The 18349-nt window shown below is 33.2% G+C and overlaps 1 protein-coding gene across 5 annotated transcripts in view; it reads right to left on the reverse strand.

The window, feature by feature from the left end:
* The window catches only part of NSUN6 (NOP2/Sun RNA methyltransferase 6), a 52029-nt gene that overhangs the window by 27261 nt on the left and 6419 nt on the right, over positions 1-18349 (reverse strand). For 2 of the 5 annotated variants that reach the window (XM_081298777.1, XM_081298775.1), the window contains exons 2-6: positions 16415-16570; positions 12723-12802; positions 3886-3995; positions 2348-2501; positions 434-515 (exon numbers count right to left, since the gene is read on the reverse strand). In XM_081298777.1, the coding sequence (XP_081154903.1) occupies positions 434-515; positions 2348-2501; positions 3886-3995; positions 12723-12802; positions 16415-16570 (582 nt within the window). The remainder of the gene's footprint in view (positions 1-433; positions 516-2347; positions 2502-3885; positions 3996-12722; positions 12803-16414; positions 16571-18349) is intronic. The other 3 variants (XM_081298778.1, XM_081298776.1, XM_081298779.1) reach the window with 3 other exon arrangements.

An 18349-nucleotide genomic window follows, 5' to 3' on the forward strand; every position in this document is an offset into this window, starting at 1 on the left:
AGTAACAAATGAGTTAATGAATGAAAGTGCTTACTAAACTGGAAAAGGCAAACCAGATGACTTATTACTGCAACTGATATCCATCTCATAAATCTGATATCATTAAACCATTAGAATCTTACTAAAAGAGACAAATGGAACACTTAAATGAACATCAAATGTGTGCATTATTTAGGGACTGACATTCTTAGATGGAAAGCAGTAATTTTAGTGTCATAAAGTCACCTTTGAATAAAGGAGAGAGAAAAAGATTTTCAAAAAATGTATTAAGAAAAAAAGCAGGAACACTCAGATTTTCCCTGTTTAATCAAAATATATATAAATAGACCACAAGAAATATTTTAATATGTTTTTCATAAAAACACTGAGATTTAGAGTTATCCACCAAAATATATTTCAATGTCATACATATTTTTCTTCTATAGATACTTACCTGTAAAAATAAGTAGCTGGGCAGTACATTGTCAAACGAAGGGCTGAGATATATTGGTTCTGTCATTCTTATGCCTATACCTCTGAAAAAAGGAAATCTAACATTAGTGTGTACAAACTACATAGTACATATTTCTATGAATATATTCAAGTAGCATGTCAAATATAAAATTATTTGCCTTTTTTAACACTAAAATACTTTGAATAGTCCTGAGAATTGTTTGTGAATGTTTACCTTCAGTAGGGTAAAAGAGCCCATCAGAATCAAAAGGAAAAAAATAAATAAGTTTTTAATTTAGGCACAAGAGTTTCTTTAGATATCTTAATAAACTAAAAAGCCAAGAACATCTGATTTTTGATTCATTCTAATCTTTTTGGTAACTGACTTACGGTAACTTAGTCTATCTAATTAATCAACATTTCATGAATGATCGAGTTTATAAGATACTCTACTCAGTACCTGTATGAAAAATGAAAAAAATACCTAGAATCATGCTGAGCAATGGCAAAGACTATTGCTTTGCCAGTCTCCCACCTCTGGGTTAACCAGGCTCCCACCCCTGGGTTAATCAGGCTCCCCTGGCTGCACATCCACATACTACATTCTCATATCAACTTTTTATAGAATAACTGCCCAAGTGTTGACACAATCCCAATATGACCTTTTCTACCTATGTCCCATTTTATGAGTGGCAGTGGAGCTGATCAGAACAGGAAGGGGCCAGGACACAGATGGCATAGTAGACAGTGATTCATAAAGACAAACAATGCAATCAAAGATAGTCAGAGACTATTAAAGGGGGGAGAGAGGGCATACAAACACTGTCAGAGAAAGTCAATAGTTTTTTTTTTTTTTTTTTTTTTTTTGTAATAGCTGCTTTCTACTCCTATCAATAAAGGAAACATTCAGAACACTGATCCAAAAACATTATTCAACACAGTAATAGGAACCACCAAAATTAAAGAATTGAGAGTATACCATTAATAATGAACTAAAATATCAATCCCCTATTACAGACTCAAAGAGAAACAGAAGACATTTGCATGATTTTCATACTCCCAAAGCCTTTTAAGGAGAACACAATTTAGAAAGTATTGCTATCTAAATATAGGAAATTCAATAATTTGTTTCTTCAGAGGAGTTTCAATTAGACAGAAAAACTGCTGTAACATGAAAAACACTGTTCCAGGAATCAGGGATATGGTCTAGTTCTAGATGGATAAATGCAGAGATCTTAGTATGTCCATGTCAACTTTGGAGAAATGAAGATGTCTACAGTATTCTACAACAAGCTGAAAGAACTAAGTAAAATAAGAACAAACATAAATTGTTCACAGAAATATTCATGTGAATACTGATTTTCTGGTAAATTTTTTTTTATTTAAAAGACCTATTTCTGCTGGGTGTGGTTGTGCACACCTGTAATCTCACCTACTCAAGACACCAAGGCTTATAAATTCATGGCTTGGCAAGTTAGTTACACCCTGTCTCAAAAATAAAGGGCTAGGGATATAAATTAGTGGCAGAGTGCCCCTTCATTCAATCCCTAGAATCAAAGGGAAATTTTTTTTTGTATTAAAATCACAAACTTTTTTCCCACAAAATTTGAATGTTAAACTGATCTAGATGAGTCATTTAATTCACTCTCTATCAAGGTAAGTACTGTTCCTCAAAGATGCAAAAATTTTTAAAATTCAAAGGACAAGTAAAATTTTGACAATTAGCATGTGACTGGTTGCTTAGGTAGGCTTTTTAACCTATTTACTGTTTTTACCCAAAGGTATTTTTTTTTCCCAAAAAATCATGGGATTATGGATTAAATAATTTTTTTTCCATTTGATTTTTTACATTGTGTACACTATTTTTAAACCACCCAAAGGATGTTTATTCCTCCCATAGCACTGAATACCATACTTCATTTCAGGTAGCCCACTGAAGATTTCTTTGCGGCTTAGTTCAGAAATCCCATTTCCAATAAATACTTTTGTTCCATCAAATTCTTTGGCTCCTTTCTTACATTTCCCTTTAATATCGGAGTACACAGAAATAACATCTCCAGCTTTCATAACTAGGAAAGGAAGAAAACCAGATTACATTAACCCATGTTCTAGGAGAATAACAAAACGTTCTTCAAGCTACAATCAGGGTCTCTAGGGACATAAACAATGAAAATAAGCCATTTAAATTTGCTAATTATCTCAATATAATCCTTACAGAGAAATCTTTTGGCTTTAAAATATTCCCAACAATAAATCTAAATGGAGAAATTTTTCAGTGAAAACAAAAGAGTAGTCTTTAAAACATCCTTTTAGTTGGAAATGTTCAACTGAGCAAAGGAAGATATTTTCCATATAAATTATGATCCCCAAACCTCACATTCTTTAAAAGATTTCCTGTAAATCTTTGTATCTTAGCTTAATATGCAAAAGCTCTTTAAGTTTCCTTCCAAAGGAAGATTCCTCAAAAATGTATGCTAAGAGCTGGGCATGGAACACATGTCTGTAACCCCAGCAGCTTGCGAGGTTGAGGCAGGAGGATACTGAGTTGAAAGCCAGCCTCAGCAACAGCAAGTCGCTAAGCAACTCCAAGGCCCTAAGACATTGTCTCTAAATAAAATACAAAATAGTGCTGGGAATGTGGCTCAGTGATCCAGTGCCCCTGAGTTTAATCCTCGATATGAAAAACAACAACAAAAATAATGTATGTTAAGATTCCTCAAAACGAAATTTCTAAAAAAAAATTAATTTGAAGGCCAGACAAAAACAAACATAGGCCCAATCTGGTCTGCAGGAAGTAGTCTGACAATTCTGATGTGGATCAAAATATTTACTTCCTATGCAAGATAATCAAAGCCCAGAGAAGAATAAGATTGCAATAGATTAAAACTTGTGGCTTAGTGGCAGATTGCTTGCCTTGTATGTGTGGGACACTGGGTTTGATCCTTAGTACCACATAAAAATAAATAAATAGTGCCTTGTGATTTCAAATCCAATAAGATACCAGTTAACCATGGGATCTTAACTTAGTAAGCATATGCAATATGCTGTCAAATGAGTGAATAAATTAAGAATATCACATTTCACCTAATGTTCAGATTCCAAGTTCTACATATTACCCTCACAAATTACACGAGAGAAGCCTGAGGTTTTAAGGCAACAGAGTTGAGAATACAAAACAGAATCTCACTTACACTGTCTACTAATCAGTAATGACTCCTTAAACAAATATCACCATGTAAATACTTATCTGCAGAGAAAACAATTGTCAGAAAGCTTTATGTGCATGCTTACTTTGTTAGTCCTTATCAGGTAAAATCCTCACTGGCTATGTTAAATGCTAAGCTTGAAAAATACATAACAAAGGTAAATTTGAACAACATCTCAATGAAATATACCAAATTTTCCATTTGAAAATACACATGATTTTTAGGGAAACCTAAAACTTATACTTACATTTTGAAGCTGACATGATTCCTGGAACATAGACATGAGCTCCTCTTAATACTGCATTACCACATTGGGCTCCAACAATGGCTTCATACTGCTGTCTTTTTATATTCTTTCTATGAATAGTAAAAGAAATTTAACAGTAATATTCCTCCAACACCTACAAACATTTTCAATGTTTCAGTATGAACTCTACATAAATAACTTCTTTAGCCTCGACTTTCCTGAATAAACAAGAGAAAGCTGAATTGAAAGGAATAGAAAAAAAAACAACAAAAAAAAACTGAGCATTTGAGAAAACAATTGAAAGAGGTCCATCTAGTGGAAGGAAGGAGAGTGGCATAAAAATCTGTTAATCACTTAATAAGCATTACTATTTTCATATTGCACTGTGATACTTTTGCTGCTTTCAAAGACTAAAACAGAGAAATATGCAAGAAATTAAAAACATTTCTAGGGCCGAGGATGTGGCTCTGTGGTACAGTACTTAACATGAGTGCAGCACTGGGGTCAATCCAAAGAGAACACACAAAAGAAGAGGAAAGAGTAAGATTTCTAAAGTGGTAAATTGTTGCATGGAAAATTGTGATTTTTTAAAAATCTAGACAGATAAATCTTTTCTATACAACATTTTTGAGTTCTTTTTCAATTTCTCATATTCTTTATACCACTAAAATCTGGCATCATTTCTAATATTAGGTGAGATTTTTTCCAAAGATCAAAGGTCCTAATGTGATCAATCTTCAATAAAAATTCTGAGCAGAGTCTCTCATGAGCTTCCCTGGTTGGCAACATTTCACACATGAATCATGTCCCATAATCTTTCCTTGAAATCCAATTATCAAACCTCACTACACTTCTCAACTTTACACTACCTGATCCCACCTATTCACGTTGCTCAAGCACACCATGGTTTCTACTTGCCTTGCACTCTATCCATTGGCAAGTTCATTATTTCAATAATCACTTGGTTGATAACCCCAAATAGCTGAGATTATCAGGCACATGCCAGTAGTACCAGCTACCTGGGAGGCTCATATAGGAGAATCACTTGAGCCCACAAGTTTAATAGCAGCCTAGGCAACAGAGCAAGGTCCAATTTTACTGAAATAATAAAGCCACAAATTCTAATGTTCAGTCTTTCTAGACTGATACTTTGAATTACTTGCAGGTAGCTATATATAGATGTCTCAGAGTAACTTCAAACTCAGCAAGTCTCACACAATATTTCTCTCTCCTATATTCCTCAGATGACCTCAAATCGTCTTTTTTTTCTTCTTGTACCAGGGTTTAAACCCAGGGGTGCTCTAACACCTCTCTTGCTCTAACACCATCTAACCATGTGAGGATACAGCAAGACCTCACCAAGCACCTGCACCTTATTCTCAGATTCCCCACCCACTGGAACTGTGAGAAATTTCTGTTCTTTATAAATTACTATCCCAAAATACGTTTGAACCTCTTCTTCCTAAGCCTTGACTTTCCTTGAGTTATGGAATGCTACCTCGAGTTTTGACTTTTTTTTTTCTTTTGGGTACCAGGGATTGAGCTCAGGGACACTCCACTATTGAGACACATCCCCAGCCTTATTTTGTATTTTATTTAGGGATAGGGTCTGAGTTATTTAGCACCTCACAGTTGCTGAGGCTGGCTTTGAACTCATGATCCTCCTGCTTCAGCCTCCCGAGACAATAGGAGATGTGTGTCACCATGCCCAGCTTGACTGACTTCTTGGGTCTAGCACCTGACTTCACACATACATCATCTCTTTACTTGTTACTGATGCAGTTTCCTTTTACCTTTAATTACTTTCAGAACTTTATGTCTTTGGTGTTCTACAGTTTCACTCTGAAGTACTTAGACATGCATTGTTTTACTTTTGGGTTCAGACTTGTACTTCTTAAATTTGTCTTTCATCAATTCTAGAAAATTCTTAATGCTTTCATTATAGTCTTTTCTCCATTATTTCTGTTCTTTATATCTGGGACTCATTAGAAATATAAGCTGTCTTTTAATTCCATTTACCATTAATCAATTTCAATTTCATATTTCTAATTTCTTTATCTCTGCTGCATTCTGGATCATTTCCTGAATCATCACCTAATTCAATAATTGTATCAGTTGGGTCTAAGTTTAGTTTGTGGAGTGAATTCTTAATTTTAACAATATTTCCATGAATTATTTATCAATTCTACCTTTTTGTCTTATTCTTTTGTTTTTAATCAGTTAGGAAAACTGATTTATATCCTCTACCAGAAAGTTCTGTTAGAATTTAGGGGACTCTATTTCTGTAGTCTACTGAACACACTAATTTTCACTATGATAGTCTGATTCCTAAATTATCTTTTAAGGATGAGAAAAGTGTGAGGCTTGGCTTAAAAGTGTGCCATTCTAGAATGATTTTGATTGGTTTGTGCCAAGTAGTGGAAGAATTGGCTTGGGACCCAATTTATATGTCAATTTCCCAGAATGTAGATTTCAAGACCATTTGAGTAATAAGATTTGAATTCCAAGTCTTTGTGAGGTATGGAACCATAGTGCATTATCAGAATTTTTTTTCTCTAACCTAGACCCTAACAGAGACACTCCTTGCCTCCTAATTCCTGTCTCATAATGATTGCTCGACAGATCTCAGTCCCCAGTGTTAAACCCATATTAAAAATCAAAGACTCTAAATTTAAAAAACAATCAATGGCCAGATACAGTGGTGTACTATTGTAATGCCAGCATCTCAGGAGGTTTCGATGGGAGGACTGCAAGTTCAAGGACAGCCTCAGTAACTTAGTCAGACCCTGTCTCAAAATTGAAAAAATGTGTTGGGTATGTAGCTCAGTGGTAAAGTTTCCGTTAGATCTCCAGTACCAAAAAAAAAAAACAAAAAAACAAAAAAAAAAAAAAAAAAAACATAAAAACCATGAATGACATTCTTTCTCCAAATCTCACCCCCCTAATATTACTCTAGATGCTTACTGCTTTATTTTCCCCATTACTCTCTATTCCTAATTTCTAAATACTTTACTATTACTCATCACTTGACTGCTTTATTTTCCCCATTACTCTCCATTCCTAATTCCTAAATATTTTACTTTATTACTAATCACTTGGCTATGCATTTTACGACCCATTTTATTTTTTTATTACATTCCTAGGTATATGTAGAAGAAATGTATTCTGGTTATTTCATTTACCATACTGTTGAACTAAAAACTAAAATTCCTAACTTCTCCAGCTCTGCAATTCATTTTTTTTTTTAAAGAAAGCTTTTTGAAATTTTGATTGTAGTCTAAGAAACACAAAATACAGGGGCTGGGGCTGGGGCTCAGTGGTAGCGCGCTTGCCTCGAATGCGGGAGGCACTGGGTTCGATTTATTTATAAATAAAATAAATGTCCATCAATAACTAAACATTTTAAAAAACAAAACAAAACAAAAAAACACCAAATACAACAACCCACTCCACCTACATGGCTCCATGTGTGTGGACACACATTTTTATCATTTCATGAAACAACTCCTTTATTATACAAATTTTAAGGACATAAATATCCATTTAATTCATAAAAAATTGACTTCACAACTCACTAATGTAAAACTATTACCAGTATTATATTTCTAAAATACAGATCTAATCGTTACTCTAACAATAATTCTTTGGCTCCTAGAGTCTATAGGGGAAAATATTCTTAGTTAAAAATATCCTTCCTATTTCACAACCTGTCTCTCCTAACTACAATCTGTCCTTCACCTACCTTTCTGAAAAAAATCAATTCAGCAGCCAAATCTGATCTCTTTTATCATGAACCATCAGGATTTTTATGATTTCAAATCTTTGGGTATGCTTTCTTTGTACCTAGCATACATTCATTTATCCACCTAATCTTATCAGCCTAATTTCTACTCATCTTCAAGCTCAAGTAAAATACCTGCTTAGAGAAAATCTTTACAAATTTCTATGTACTCAGTCCTTCATTACCCAATAGCACCTCACTTACACTTTCATCATGTTAATCATACATCTGACTTGTACTACAGTTGCCATTAAGCTGAACAAGTATGACCCATTTGTCTTTGTAATACTTGCACCTTACCCACAGCATAAATTTGTATAATGGAAACTTGTAATGTTAATTAATGAATTTAAGGAGAGAAAATAATGAATTCTAGAATGGATAGCTACAGAGAAAAGTTAACCTAACAAGCCTGTTTCCCTTTGAAGGGTCTGCTTTTAAGGCTGGCCTTGACTGGCATCTGCAGTTTAGATTTCAGAAGTGTCCCTACTATTAACTGATAAGAGTAGTTCACTGTGCCTAAAGCCATAAAAACTGGTGTTTAAGAGGAACACCAGATTTCCTTCTTCCAGTTCAGACTTTGGGTATGTACCAGGCAGAGGATGTTTACATGATGATGTTTTCTGAATAGAAATCTTGGACACTGAGGAAATACAAAAGAGGAAATGTAAGAGTTGGCATAGGCCATAAAACATGTTAAAAGCTTATATTTACTGAGTAAACCAACAATAAGGTGCAATAGTACACAATAAAAACTGGAGGAAAAATAGTACAAAGACACCTAATTAAAACTATTAAGAGCTGGGGTTGTGACTAAGTGGTAGAGCACCTGCCTCATAAGTGTGAAGCACTGGGTTCAATTCTCAGCACCACAAAAAAACAAGTAAAATAAAGTTTTATTAACAAATAAAAAAATTATTTTAACTATTAAAATAATTAAAAATGAGGGGCCGGGATTGTGGCTCAACAGAACACTCGCCTAGCATGTGTGAGGCACCACATAAAAAAAATAAAATAAAGGTATGTGTCCAACTACAACTAAAAATAAATACTAAAAAATTAAAAAATATTAAAAATGAAGTAACTAGAAATTAAACAATTATGGGAATGTCTCATTAAAACAAACAACAAACTACATAGCACTTTTTATCTTTGTTTTGCTTTTAAAAAAAATTGTTTTTCTTTTGACACTTTTTATTTTTTAACTGCACATTTTAACAACTCTTTAACAGAAGATGGACAAAACTGTGATATTAAGGGATACTGTTATATGTCAACCAATTTCTTTTCAGAAAGACTGCCATCTTTATTGAACCAGCAGTCTTTATGCAATTACTTTGAAATTCTATTGATTACCTTATGAATTCATATAAATTAAAATTTTAAAGTGCTTATTATGGACTGACTGTGCATCCTATCCAAAATCCGCACTGAAACCCTAATCCCAATGTGATGATATTTGGAGGTGGCTTTGGGAGATAATTAGGTAAAATGGTAGAATCCCATGAATGGGATCAGTGCCTTCATAAGAGGAACCCAGACAGCTCACCGTCTTTTCACAATGTATGGAAAGGACCAGAAGTCAGTCACCTACAATCCAGGAGTGCACTCTCACCAGAACCCTGTCACCCTATCTCAGATTTCTAAGCTCCAGAACTGTAAGCTGTAAACTAAAACAATACTGATATTGGTGAAAACGCAACTTTAAAAGATGGAAATCAAGCTAGCTAAAGAAGGCAAATCTAGCCTCATTTGGATCAAGAGATATGTATTCAATTATGAAAAAAGGGGAAATTTTATTCTAACCTATTTGAAATATTGTGTTGAAATTTTGTTTTAATGAGGAAAGGAGAACTAAGAAAATATAGAATTTAAAATTACAAATTCAAGTCAGGCACTGTGGTGCATGCCTATAATCTTAGTGACTCAGGAGGTTGAGGCAGGAAAATCACAAATTTGAGGCCAGCCTCAACAACGTATCAAGAGGTTCTCATTCAAATGAGTTTAAAATAAGGGGGAAAGAAAACCCTGTCTCAAAATGAAAAGGACTGGGGATGTATCTCAGTAGTACAGCACCTGTGGGGACAATCCTTAGTACCATCTCACCCCCCAAAATGTTTCAGATACAATGTTCTAAATACTCTTGTGACCTCAGTTAACTACACAATTAACTAAAGCCCCAAACAAAAAACAGTGTGAACTACAAACTTTCACAGAGAACCTACATTTTTTAATCAGCTCTGCTCACCAGGACTAGAGCTGTGCTATCACAATATCTGATGAAAGTATTTCTGAAAAAAAAAAGTCAAATTAATCGTCTAGGTTTTCTCTTCACCACATTCTATATCATTCTTTAGCAAATGGCATACTAGGATGCAACCATGTTCATTCATGAGTTACAAGTAAAAAAGATTCAGTCAACATTAAACACAGACCCTATAGTGAGTAGTACAAAAAAACCTTAATAAGCAAAAAGCACATAAATATGAACAATAAAGTTTCAAATATGTCTCTATTTTTAAATAAGCTTAAAGAACATCTAAAAAGGAAGAACAGCAACAAAATACAAAAGTGAACTAGTAAAACTGAATGCAAAAAGCAAAACATATGAAATAAAAAATTAGAAGTATTGCAAACACTTACTGAATATATACAATGTATCATGAACTATTCTAAGCAATTATGTAAGCCTCACAACAATCCTATGATTAGAAAGTATTTTTAATTTCCATTTTAGAGATAAGTAGAGATAAGGAAAGCGAAGTACGGAGGAGACAGACAACTTATGTGCTACACTACTTATGAGAGCCACTTCTAAAACAGTCCATTATTGACCAAATTATGTTGTTACACTGTTACACTGTGTTCATGTACTAATATACAACAACAAATTCCACCATATGTACAACTATTATGCATCAACAAAAAGTGAAAAAAAAAGTATTTAAAATTTTTTTTTAAAAATAAAACAGACCATGACCAAAACAAGCACAGATTTTTGACCCAGGAATTCCATGTAATATGTAGTACTCTGTGCACATGCTTAGGCAAGTCCACAAATAATCAATGCAACACTTAGCAACAGTGGAAAGCAGGAAAAAACTAAATGTCTTTCAACAGACAGTTGAAAAAATTAAGCTCAATCATAAGATGTACTATATATATATATAGCTATTTAAAATAATATAATGATACATAAATCACAGAAAATTATATCATGGAAAAATATTCATAATAGAGTCTTAAATAAACAGAAAAACAATTGTAAGACATTACACACAGGATTTTCTTTCTAAAAATATATACAAATGAATGCAAACATGCATTCAGGTGTGCAGTTGTAAAGATAAGCTGTCTGGAAAAATATGAATTTGATGCTAAGATAATCAGAATTGGTGAGAAAGTAGATAAAAATTAAATTGTCGCTTTTAAATTTATGTATAATTCTAAATTTGTACAATAAATTTGCCTTTTATAAAGAGGAAACCCTAATTGTTACCTATTTTAAAAAGTATTAATCTGAAGAATAAGATTATTTCAACAGAATGAGAAGTGGCAAAATTTTGAACCTATGAACAGCAATGTTGTATCCTCATAAGGGGTGTAGTCTTAAAAGATCTATCTGTAATACTACAGTATTACAGTAGTTGACCAGTTCAAAAATCAAGAAATGGCAGAAATCAGAACAATAATTTCCTAGTAGGGTAGCATAATCCAAGAAAATTTTCTGGGCTGATAAAAATGCTCAGTTCCTGGGTGGGGTGAGTTTTGGCTATACAGTTGAATATTTGGCAAAGCTCAAACTGTACACTGAAAATCTCACTATTTCACATATAAATCTCACCTTAAACTAATCAGATTTTGAAGTTAATCTATTTTTTAATTGTAAAAAATCTATGCTTGTAGTAAAAAACAAAACAGAAGTGTTACAAGTAAAAATCTTTTATTCCTCCCCTTTCTCCCAATCCAACTTCCTCAGAGTTAAGCTACTGTTCATAGTTAACTGGTTATAACTTCCAAACTTTTTTTCATATGTAAAGAAGCATACACAAATGTGTAGCTGTCATTTTCTTAACTGCAACTAAAGTAATTATTCCAAGTACAACTATTTTGTGTATATGTGTGTTTGGGGAAACAAACCCATGTCCTTGTGCTTGCTAGGCAAGCCCTTGACCACTGAACTGTATCCCTAGCCCATTTGTTTTTAACACTTAACAGATCATTAACATCTCATCTTATTGGTACATAAAATTCTTCCACCTTAAAAGACATATAATATTCTATTGCATGGATAAACCAATAATTAACCATTCTTCTACTGACCACTAAATTACTTTAAAGCTTTAAAAAAAAAATCTTTATTTTGTACCATAATATGACTTTAAAATTCTTCTTGGAGCCTGTATAATAGCACACACCCATCATTCCAGAGACTGGGGAGGCTGAGGCAGGAAGATTCAAGTTTGAGGCCAGCCTCAGCAACTTAGCAAAATCTTCTATCAAAATAAAAAATGAAAAAGGACTGGGGATGTAGCTCAGTTGTATGGCACTCCTGGGTTCAATTCCAGGACCAAACAAAGAAAAAAATGGTCCTTAGGTAAAGAATTCTGAAAGCCTGTTTTTCAATATATGTCTTCCAAATTAACCAATGCCTGGTACACAGTAAGTTAACATAATTGTGAATTGTGGATAAAATTTTATAAACATATCAGTTCTAAAAACAAAAAAAAATGGTATTTTGGTGCAGTTCAAAAACCAGTTTAATTCACCACTGGAATCTCATAATAAATAAATGAAATAAAGCTTCTCAGAAAGTGGAAAAAATTTAAAAATTAATCATTGCACAAAATAAAGTTAAGGTGTTTTATTACCAAGGTCCTACCACCCATTCCTAGTCTTCTTTAGTGTTTCCCATGACAAAGTTTACATTTATCAATTTATAAATTCCTGTTTATCTATGGAGAAACTTCACATTATCACCAAAGAGTAAAAAAACAATCCTGTGATAAATCTTTATTTAGAAAAAATATAATTTGAAAATGAAACAGTCACAAACCTAGGTCCAATAACAGGAATAAGTAAGACATCCTGAAGGTCTGGATGTTGAAGAACAGGAACAATCAATCCATTAAGCTGCTGTTTAAAACAAACACAAAATTATAAAGAAATCAATATAAAGCTTGATTTGGAGCACTTTCATTTTGTTCCATGGGATATGGGGGGGGGCACCTCAAAATAACATTTTCTTTAAAATTCTGATGTATTCTGACTTTTTTAGGGGGAAGTAGGTATTGGGGATTAAACCTAAGAGTACTCTACTATTGAGCTAGATAAACAGCCCTTTTTATTTTTAAGGCTGGCCTTGGACTTTTTTTTTTTAAGAGAGAGAATTTTTAATTTTTTTTTTTTTTTTTTTTTAGTTTTCGGAGGACACAACATCTTTATTTGTTATGTGGTGCTGAGGATCTAACCCAGCGCCACACGCATGCCGGGCGAGCGCGCTACCGCTTGAGCCACATCCCCAGCCCTAACTTGACTTCTTTTGTAAGACTCAATTTTGCTTACTGTTTCACTTCACAAACACAAACTATAAGCTGGTCATAGTGATGCATGCCTATCATCCCAACTACTCAGGAGCCTAAGGGGAGGATTATATGCTCCAGGCCAGCTGAGGCAACTCTCAAAATAATCAATTCTAGTACTTAAAAAAAATTTTAAAAATAATAAAAAAGAACTGGGATGTAGTTCAGTGATTGAGCACCAAAGTTCAAACTCCAGTACCAAAAATAAATGAACACAAACCACGTTTACCTTTCATGACTTACTTTGCCTCTAATATAGAATTAAATGTAGTCACTTAAAAGTTTCTGAATAGGATATTAAATATTGAAATTACCGAATACTAATTAATATACAATATTAACACCAGAAGCCATGTCAATTTTAATGAAGGAAACAAATGCTTTTGGCAGTTCAGAATTTTCAGTATCCTCTATAGTTGGTTGGTTAGACTGGAAATAAGCACAAAACCAGCACTACAGGTGGTGGATGGAATCAGCTCACATAGGCCCACAGTGTGTGTCCTTCCCAAATTCCACAGCCACACTGGTAGCTTGAAACTGACCATTGTGGGAGTATTTAAACCACCGATAAGGTTATATTTCCCAGAAAATTGCCTGTTAAATATGTAGCAGCATACCACTGTTGCAGGCAGATGACTTGTCACCCCATGCAGAATGAAGAGCAAATGGAACAATGGATTGGATAACAGGACTATGTACAGTATTACAGGAAAATATGAAAATATTGAGAACAAGTCTATGCCAGGTAGGCTAGGAATTAACAACTCAACTTCACATACTATATGAAAGAACAATAACAATAATACTTGCATTGCTATGTAGTATTCTAGCTAGAAAACACTTGTAAGATCAACTTATTTCTAACTAGATAAATGTAAACATGTTACATATTTTAGAAATGAAAGTTTCTAAAATTTCTAATATTTCTACCAAGTCAGTATCTCCCTTGACTTCTGCATTTTCCAAAGGATGTTTTTGACTGTAACCACATTTAACAATGAGTAATCTGATGGATAAACTCCTTTTCTCTCTCCCTGTTGGGTATCAACTAAACAGATCTGAGAAGATAATAAATTGTGTCATTTCTTTTTGTTTTATAAATACTATTTGCTTTATAGTATAGAAATATTTTATATAGAGATCAACCCTTCCCAAATCAAAGGTTTTCTTCTTTCCTTTTCTATTAGAAACTTGTTAAGAGGATACAAAAACAAAACTTTCATAAAATCATACATGTGACTAACTATCAAAGCAACACACAAAAACACCAAGCATATGATCTGCTTTTACAGTCCTAGGAAGTATAATTTACATATCAGAAACTCGCCCATTTTAAAAATAGAATAACTTGCAGTAAATTTAATGATTTTTTTTAGTAAATTTTAAAAAAATGTGCAATCAGCATTCCAATCCAATTCTAGATAAATTACACCACCCCACAAAATCCCTCATGATGATCTGCGGTCAAATCCTGTTCCCATTCTCATACATTCTCATACCACTAATATTTCTTTATAAATTTGCCTTTTCTGAGCCAGGCATGGTGGCACAGGCCAGCAATCCCAGTAATCCCAGTAACTCAGGAGTATTGCAAGTTCAAAGCCAGTCTCGGTAATTTAGCAAGGCCCTGTCTCAAAAAAAAAAAAAAAAAAAAAAAAAAAAAAAAAAAGCTGGGTATATGGCTCAGTGGTTAAGTGCTCCTGGATTAAATCCCTAGTACAAAAATAGATAAATAAAATTGCCTTTTCTGGAAATTTCATATAGAGTAATATTATGTCTAATTTTTATCAATAGTGTTTTGATGTTAATCCACTTTATTGCATTGATTAATTACATGTACTGTAGAACAATATTCCACTGTATGAATATTTTACATTTGTCCATCACTAGTTGATAAACTTTTGACTTGTGAATAATGCCACAATGAATAGTCATGTTCAAGAATATGTATGGCCATGTTTTTACTTCTTTTGGGGAAGATTCATAGGAATGGAATTGCTGGGCTGCACAGTAAATTTGTATTAAAGATATTACCAAAATTGTTTTCCAAAGAGATTACACCATTTTATATTACCAGCTGTAATTTACAAAAGCATCCAATTTCCTCACAACTCTATCAGCTATATGAAATTTAAAAATTTTGAATTGCAATATGTTCCAGAGAAATTTATGACAAATTACCTAGTACCATACTACTTGGGACAGCTCTGCAGGACACACATGGAATTTGGAATGTGGAAATAGAAAATTTAAACTAGACAAAACTAGACTTAGTTCTTCTAAGACCCCTTTCTTCCTAGACTTAAGTATACAGTTTCCCATCTAGTGCCTAAGACCCAGGCTTTACTGTTCAATCCTAACCTTTAAAGAAAGAGACCCAAATCTCTGAGTGACAGTCCTAAAATCCTAGTCCATGAGATCTTAGATTTCCATCAGATTGTGATACACCCAAGTTTTTGGAACAATTTGTTAGAAATGAAAATGATCTAATCTACTTGAATTATACACACCTCAGATGGGCTTCAGAACAGTTTCTTTTCTACTAGACAAAAATATATGTACGAGAGTAGTCATTTAAGAAGCCTAGTCATTTTATGAACTGCTTATATTTTACCTGTTATTACACTCAATATTACTTTTTCTATTTATTATATTGTTTTTTTTCTCATATACTTATCTTCTTACAACATGAAACTTATCGAATGATTCTTAAAGAGACCATGAAACATTCAATAGTGTAATAAGATTGAAGGAAAAAGAAGAAATGAATCAATACCATTGCTAGATAACTGTTTTGAAAGCAAAGACGACAATATAAGTTAAATAAGATACTACTTTTCTGGCTAGAAATCAAAAAACAGTCATTTTATAATATTGTCTTCACTTACGAAGTATCATGCCAAAAATATTTTGTCAAAACAACACAAAAGACTTTTTGTCCTATTTTAAAAGTATTTTCCTCATCTAATTCAGAATGAGAAGTGCCATATTCAAATTTGTAGTATTACCACTTATTATTCAAGCTTGTGTAATTTAACATCCATTATTCAACTTTCTTGTTTATAAGACTGCAATATTATTATACCATTCATTGGGCTTTACTGTGGACCAATATGACACACTGTGGTAATGTAATTTGATATAATGACAAAAAATTTACACAAACCTTTTTAAGTTCATCTACTAACAGACTTTTTACATGTTGTACTGAGGCTAAATGTGTATTTACTCTGACAGATGTGAATGATGGAGGATGTGACAGGTGATTTAACAGAGCTTCAAATTTTCCTTGTGCATCTTGTTTACTTGAAACAGCTAAAACCTGTGGGGGGGAAAAGAATGTTTATATTTCATCAAAATAAAAATACAGTAAATATGCTTCTACATTTGTTCCATCTAATGAAACATCTTTTAACAATTGTTCAGTTCCCTTTTATTTTGTTGTCTTATGTTAGCAACCTTAAGAAACACATAATACTTTGGAGTTCTTAGGATTAATTGTGGTAATAGACACCTAACAAAATGCCTGACATAAAGGACTTAGAAAAACATTGTAAGTTTCAAAATATAAATATCTTCTACATCTGTTCATATAAATTCAGGATTTCATTCTACTTCAATAACACTATAACATTGATGGAACAGTTATTTACTAATATATCCTAGAGCAAACTGGAAATATCAATATATACAGAATAAATATCATTGATATACTCACTGTCAAAGATCCTCCAGGGTATCCACTTTTTAATGTAGTATTAAATATAACAAATAGATTTCATCCAAAAAAGACTGGCAGAGTAGCAAACATACCTGTCAGAAATGAAGGTATAAAGTCTCACCTGGGTACCCTTGCCATTAAAGCTTTTTAAGGCACCCATTTTCCCTTTTTGTGACTACTCTGAATTTTCATAAGCCACTCACCAGCCTACTAAGTCACTGGTCTTAAAAATTTATTTTCTGTAAGTACTGTTAAAATTTAATATTTCTTTCCCTTCAGTACTTTTTTTTTTTAAAGCAAAGGAATGGCTTTTGTTTTTGTAATATCATGTAGTTAGTGGGTATAAAAAAAAGCGATGGTGTCAAAGATATTTGAATCTTTTATACAAGAATGTTCATTTAAAAAGCTGCTGAAAATACAAAAGAAACAGTCAGTGGGATGAACAGAGTGCCTACAGAATGGAGCCAATTTTTATCAGACACATCAGATAGAGCACTAATCTCTAGGATATAAAAAACTCAAAAATCTTAACACCAAAACAAATAACCCAATCAATAAATGGGCCAAGGAACTGAACAGACACCTCTCAGAAGATGATACAGAATCAATCAACAAATACATGAAAAAATGTTCAACATCTCTAGCAATTAGAGAAATGCAAATCTAAACTACTCTACGATTTCATCTCACTTCAGTCAGGATGGCAATTATCAAGAAAACAATCAAAATAAGTATTGGGGAAAAAAGGCATACTCATACTATGTAAGGTGGTGCAAACAATCTGGAAAGCAGTATGGAGATTTCCTGAAAAATTGGGAATGGAACCACCATTTGACCCAGCTGTCCCACTCCTTGGTTTATACCCAAAGGACTTAAAAACAACAAACAACAGGGACACAGCCACATCAATGTTTATAGCAGCACAATTCACATAGCTAAATTGTGGAACCAACCTAGGTGCCCTTCAAACTGTGATATATATACACAATGGAATATTACTCAACATTAAAAGAGAATAAAATAATGGCGCATTTGCAGGTAAATGGATGGAGTTAGAGAAGATAAAGCTAAGTTAAGTAGGTCAATCCCAAAAAACAAATGCAAATGTTTTCTCTGATATGAGGATGCTAATCTGTATTAAAGTGAACGAGTTTGTAGATCATCTAGCACAACTGATCACATTTACAGGGACACTCAACAAATTACAAAATCCTTTTTAACTTAAGTGTCAGAGGCAGTGCTCCAAGACAGGTGTTTTCTTCTATATAGGACTTAAGTTTTTGAGGACAGGGATCTTTTGTTTATTCTTGTATCCCCTTCAGTGACATAACACTATGGAGTTAGAGAATATTATGCTAAGTGAAGTAAGCCAATCAAAAA

This window comes from Spermophilus citellus, assembly GCF_964194105.1.
Source record: "Spermophilus citellus genome assembly, chromosome: 6".
Taxonomy (NCBI): Eukaryota; Metazoa; Chordata; class Mammalia; order Rodentia; family Sciuridae; genus Spermophilus; species Spermophilus citellus.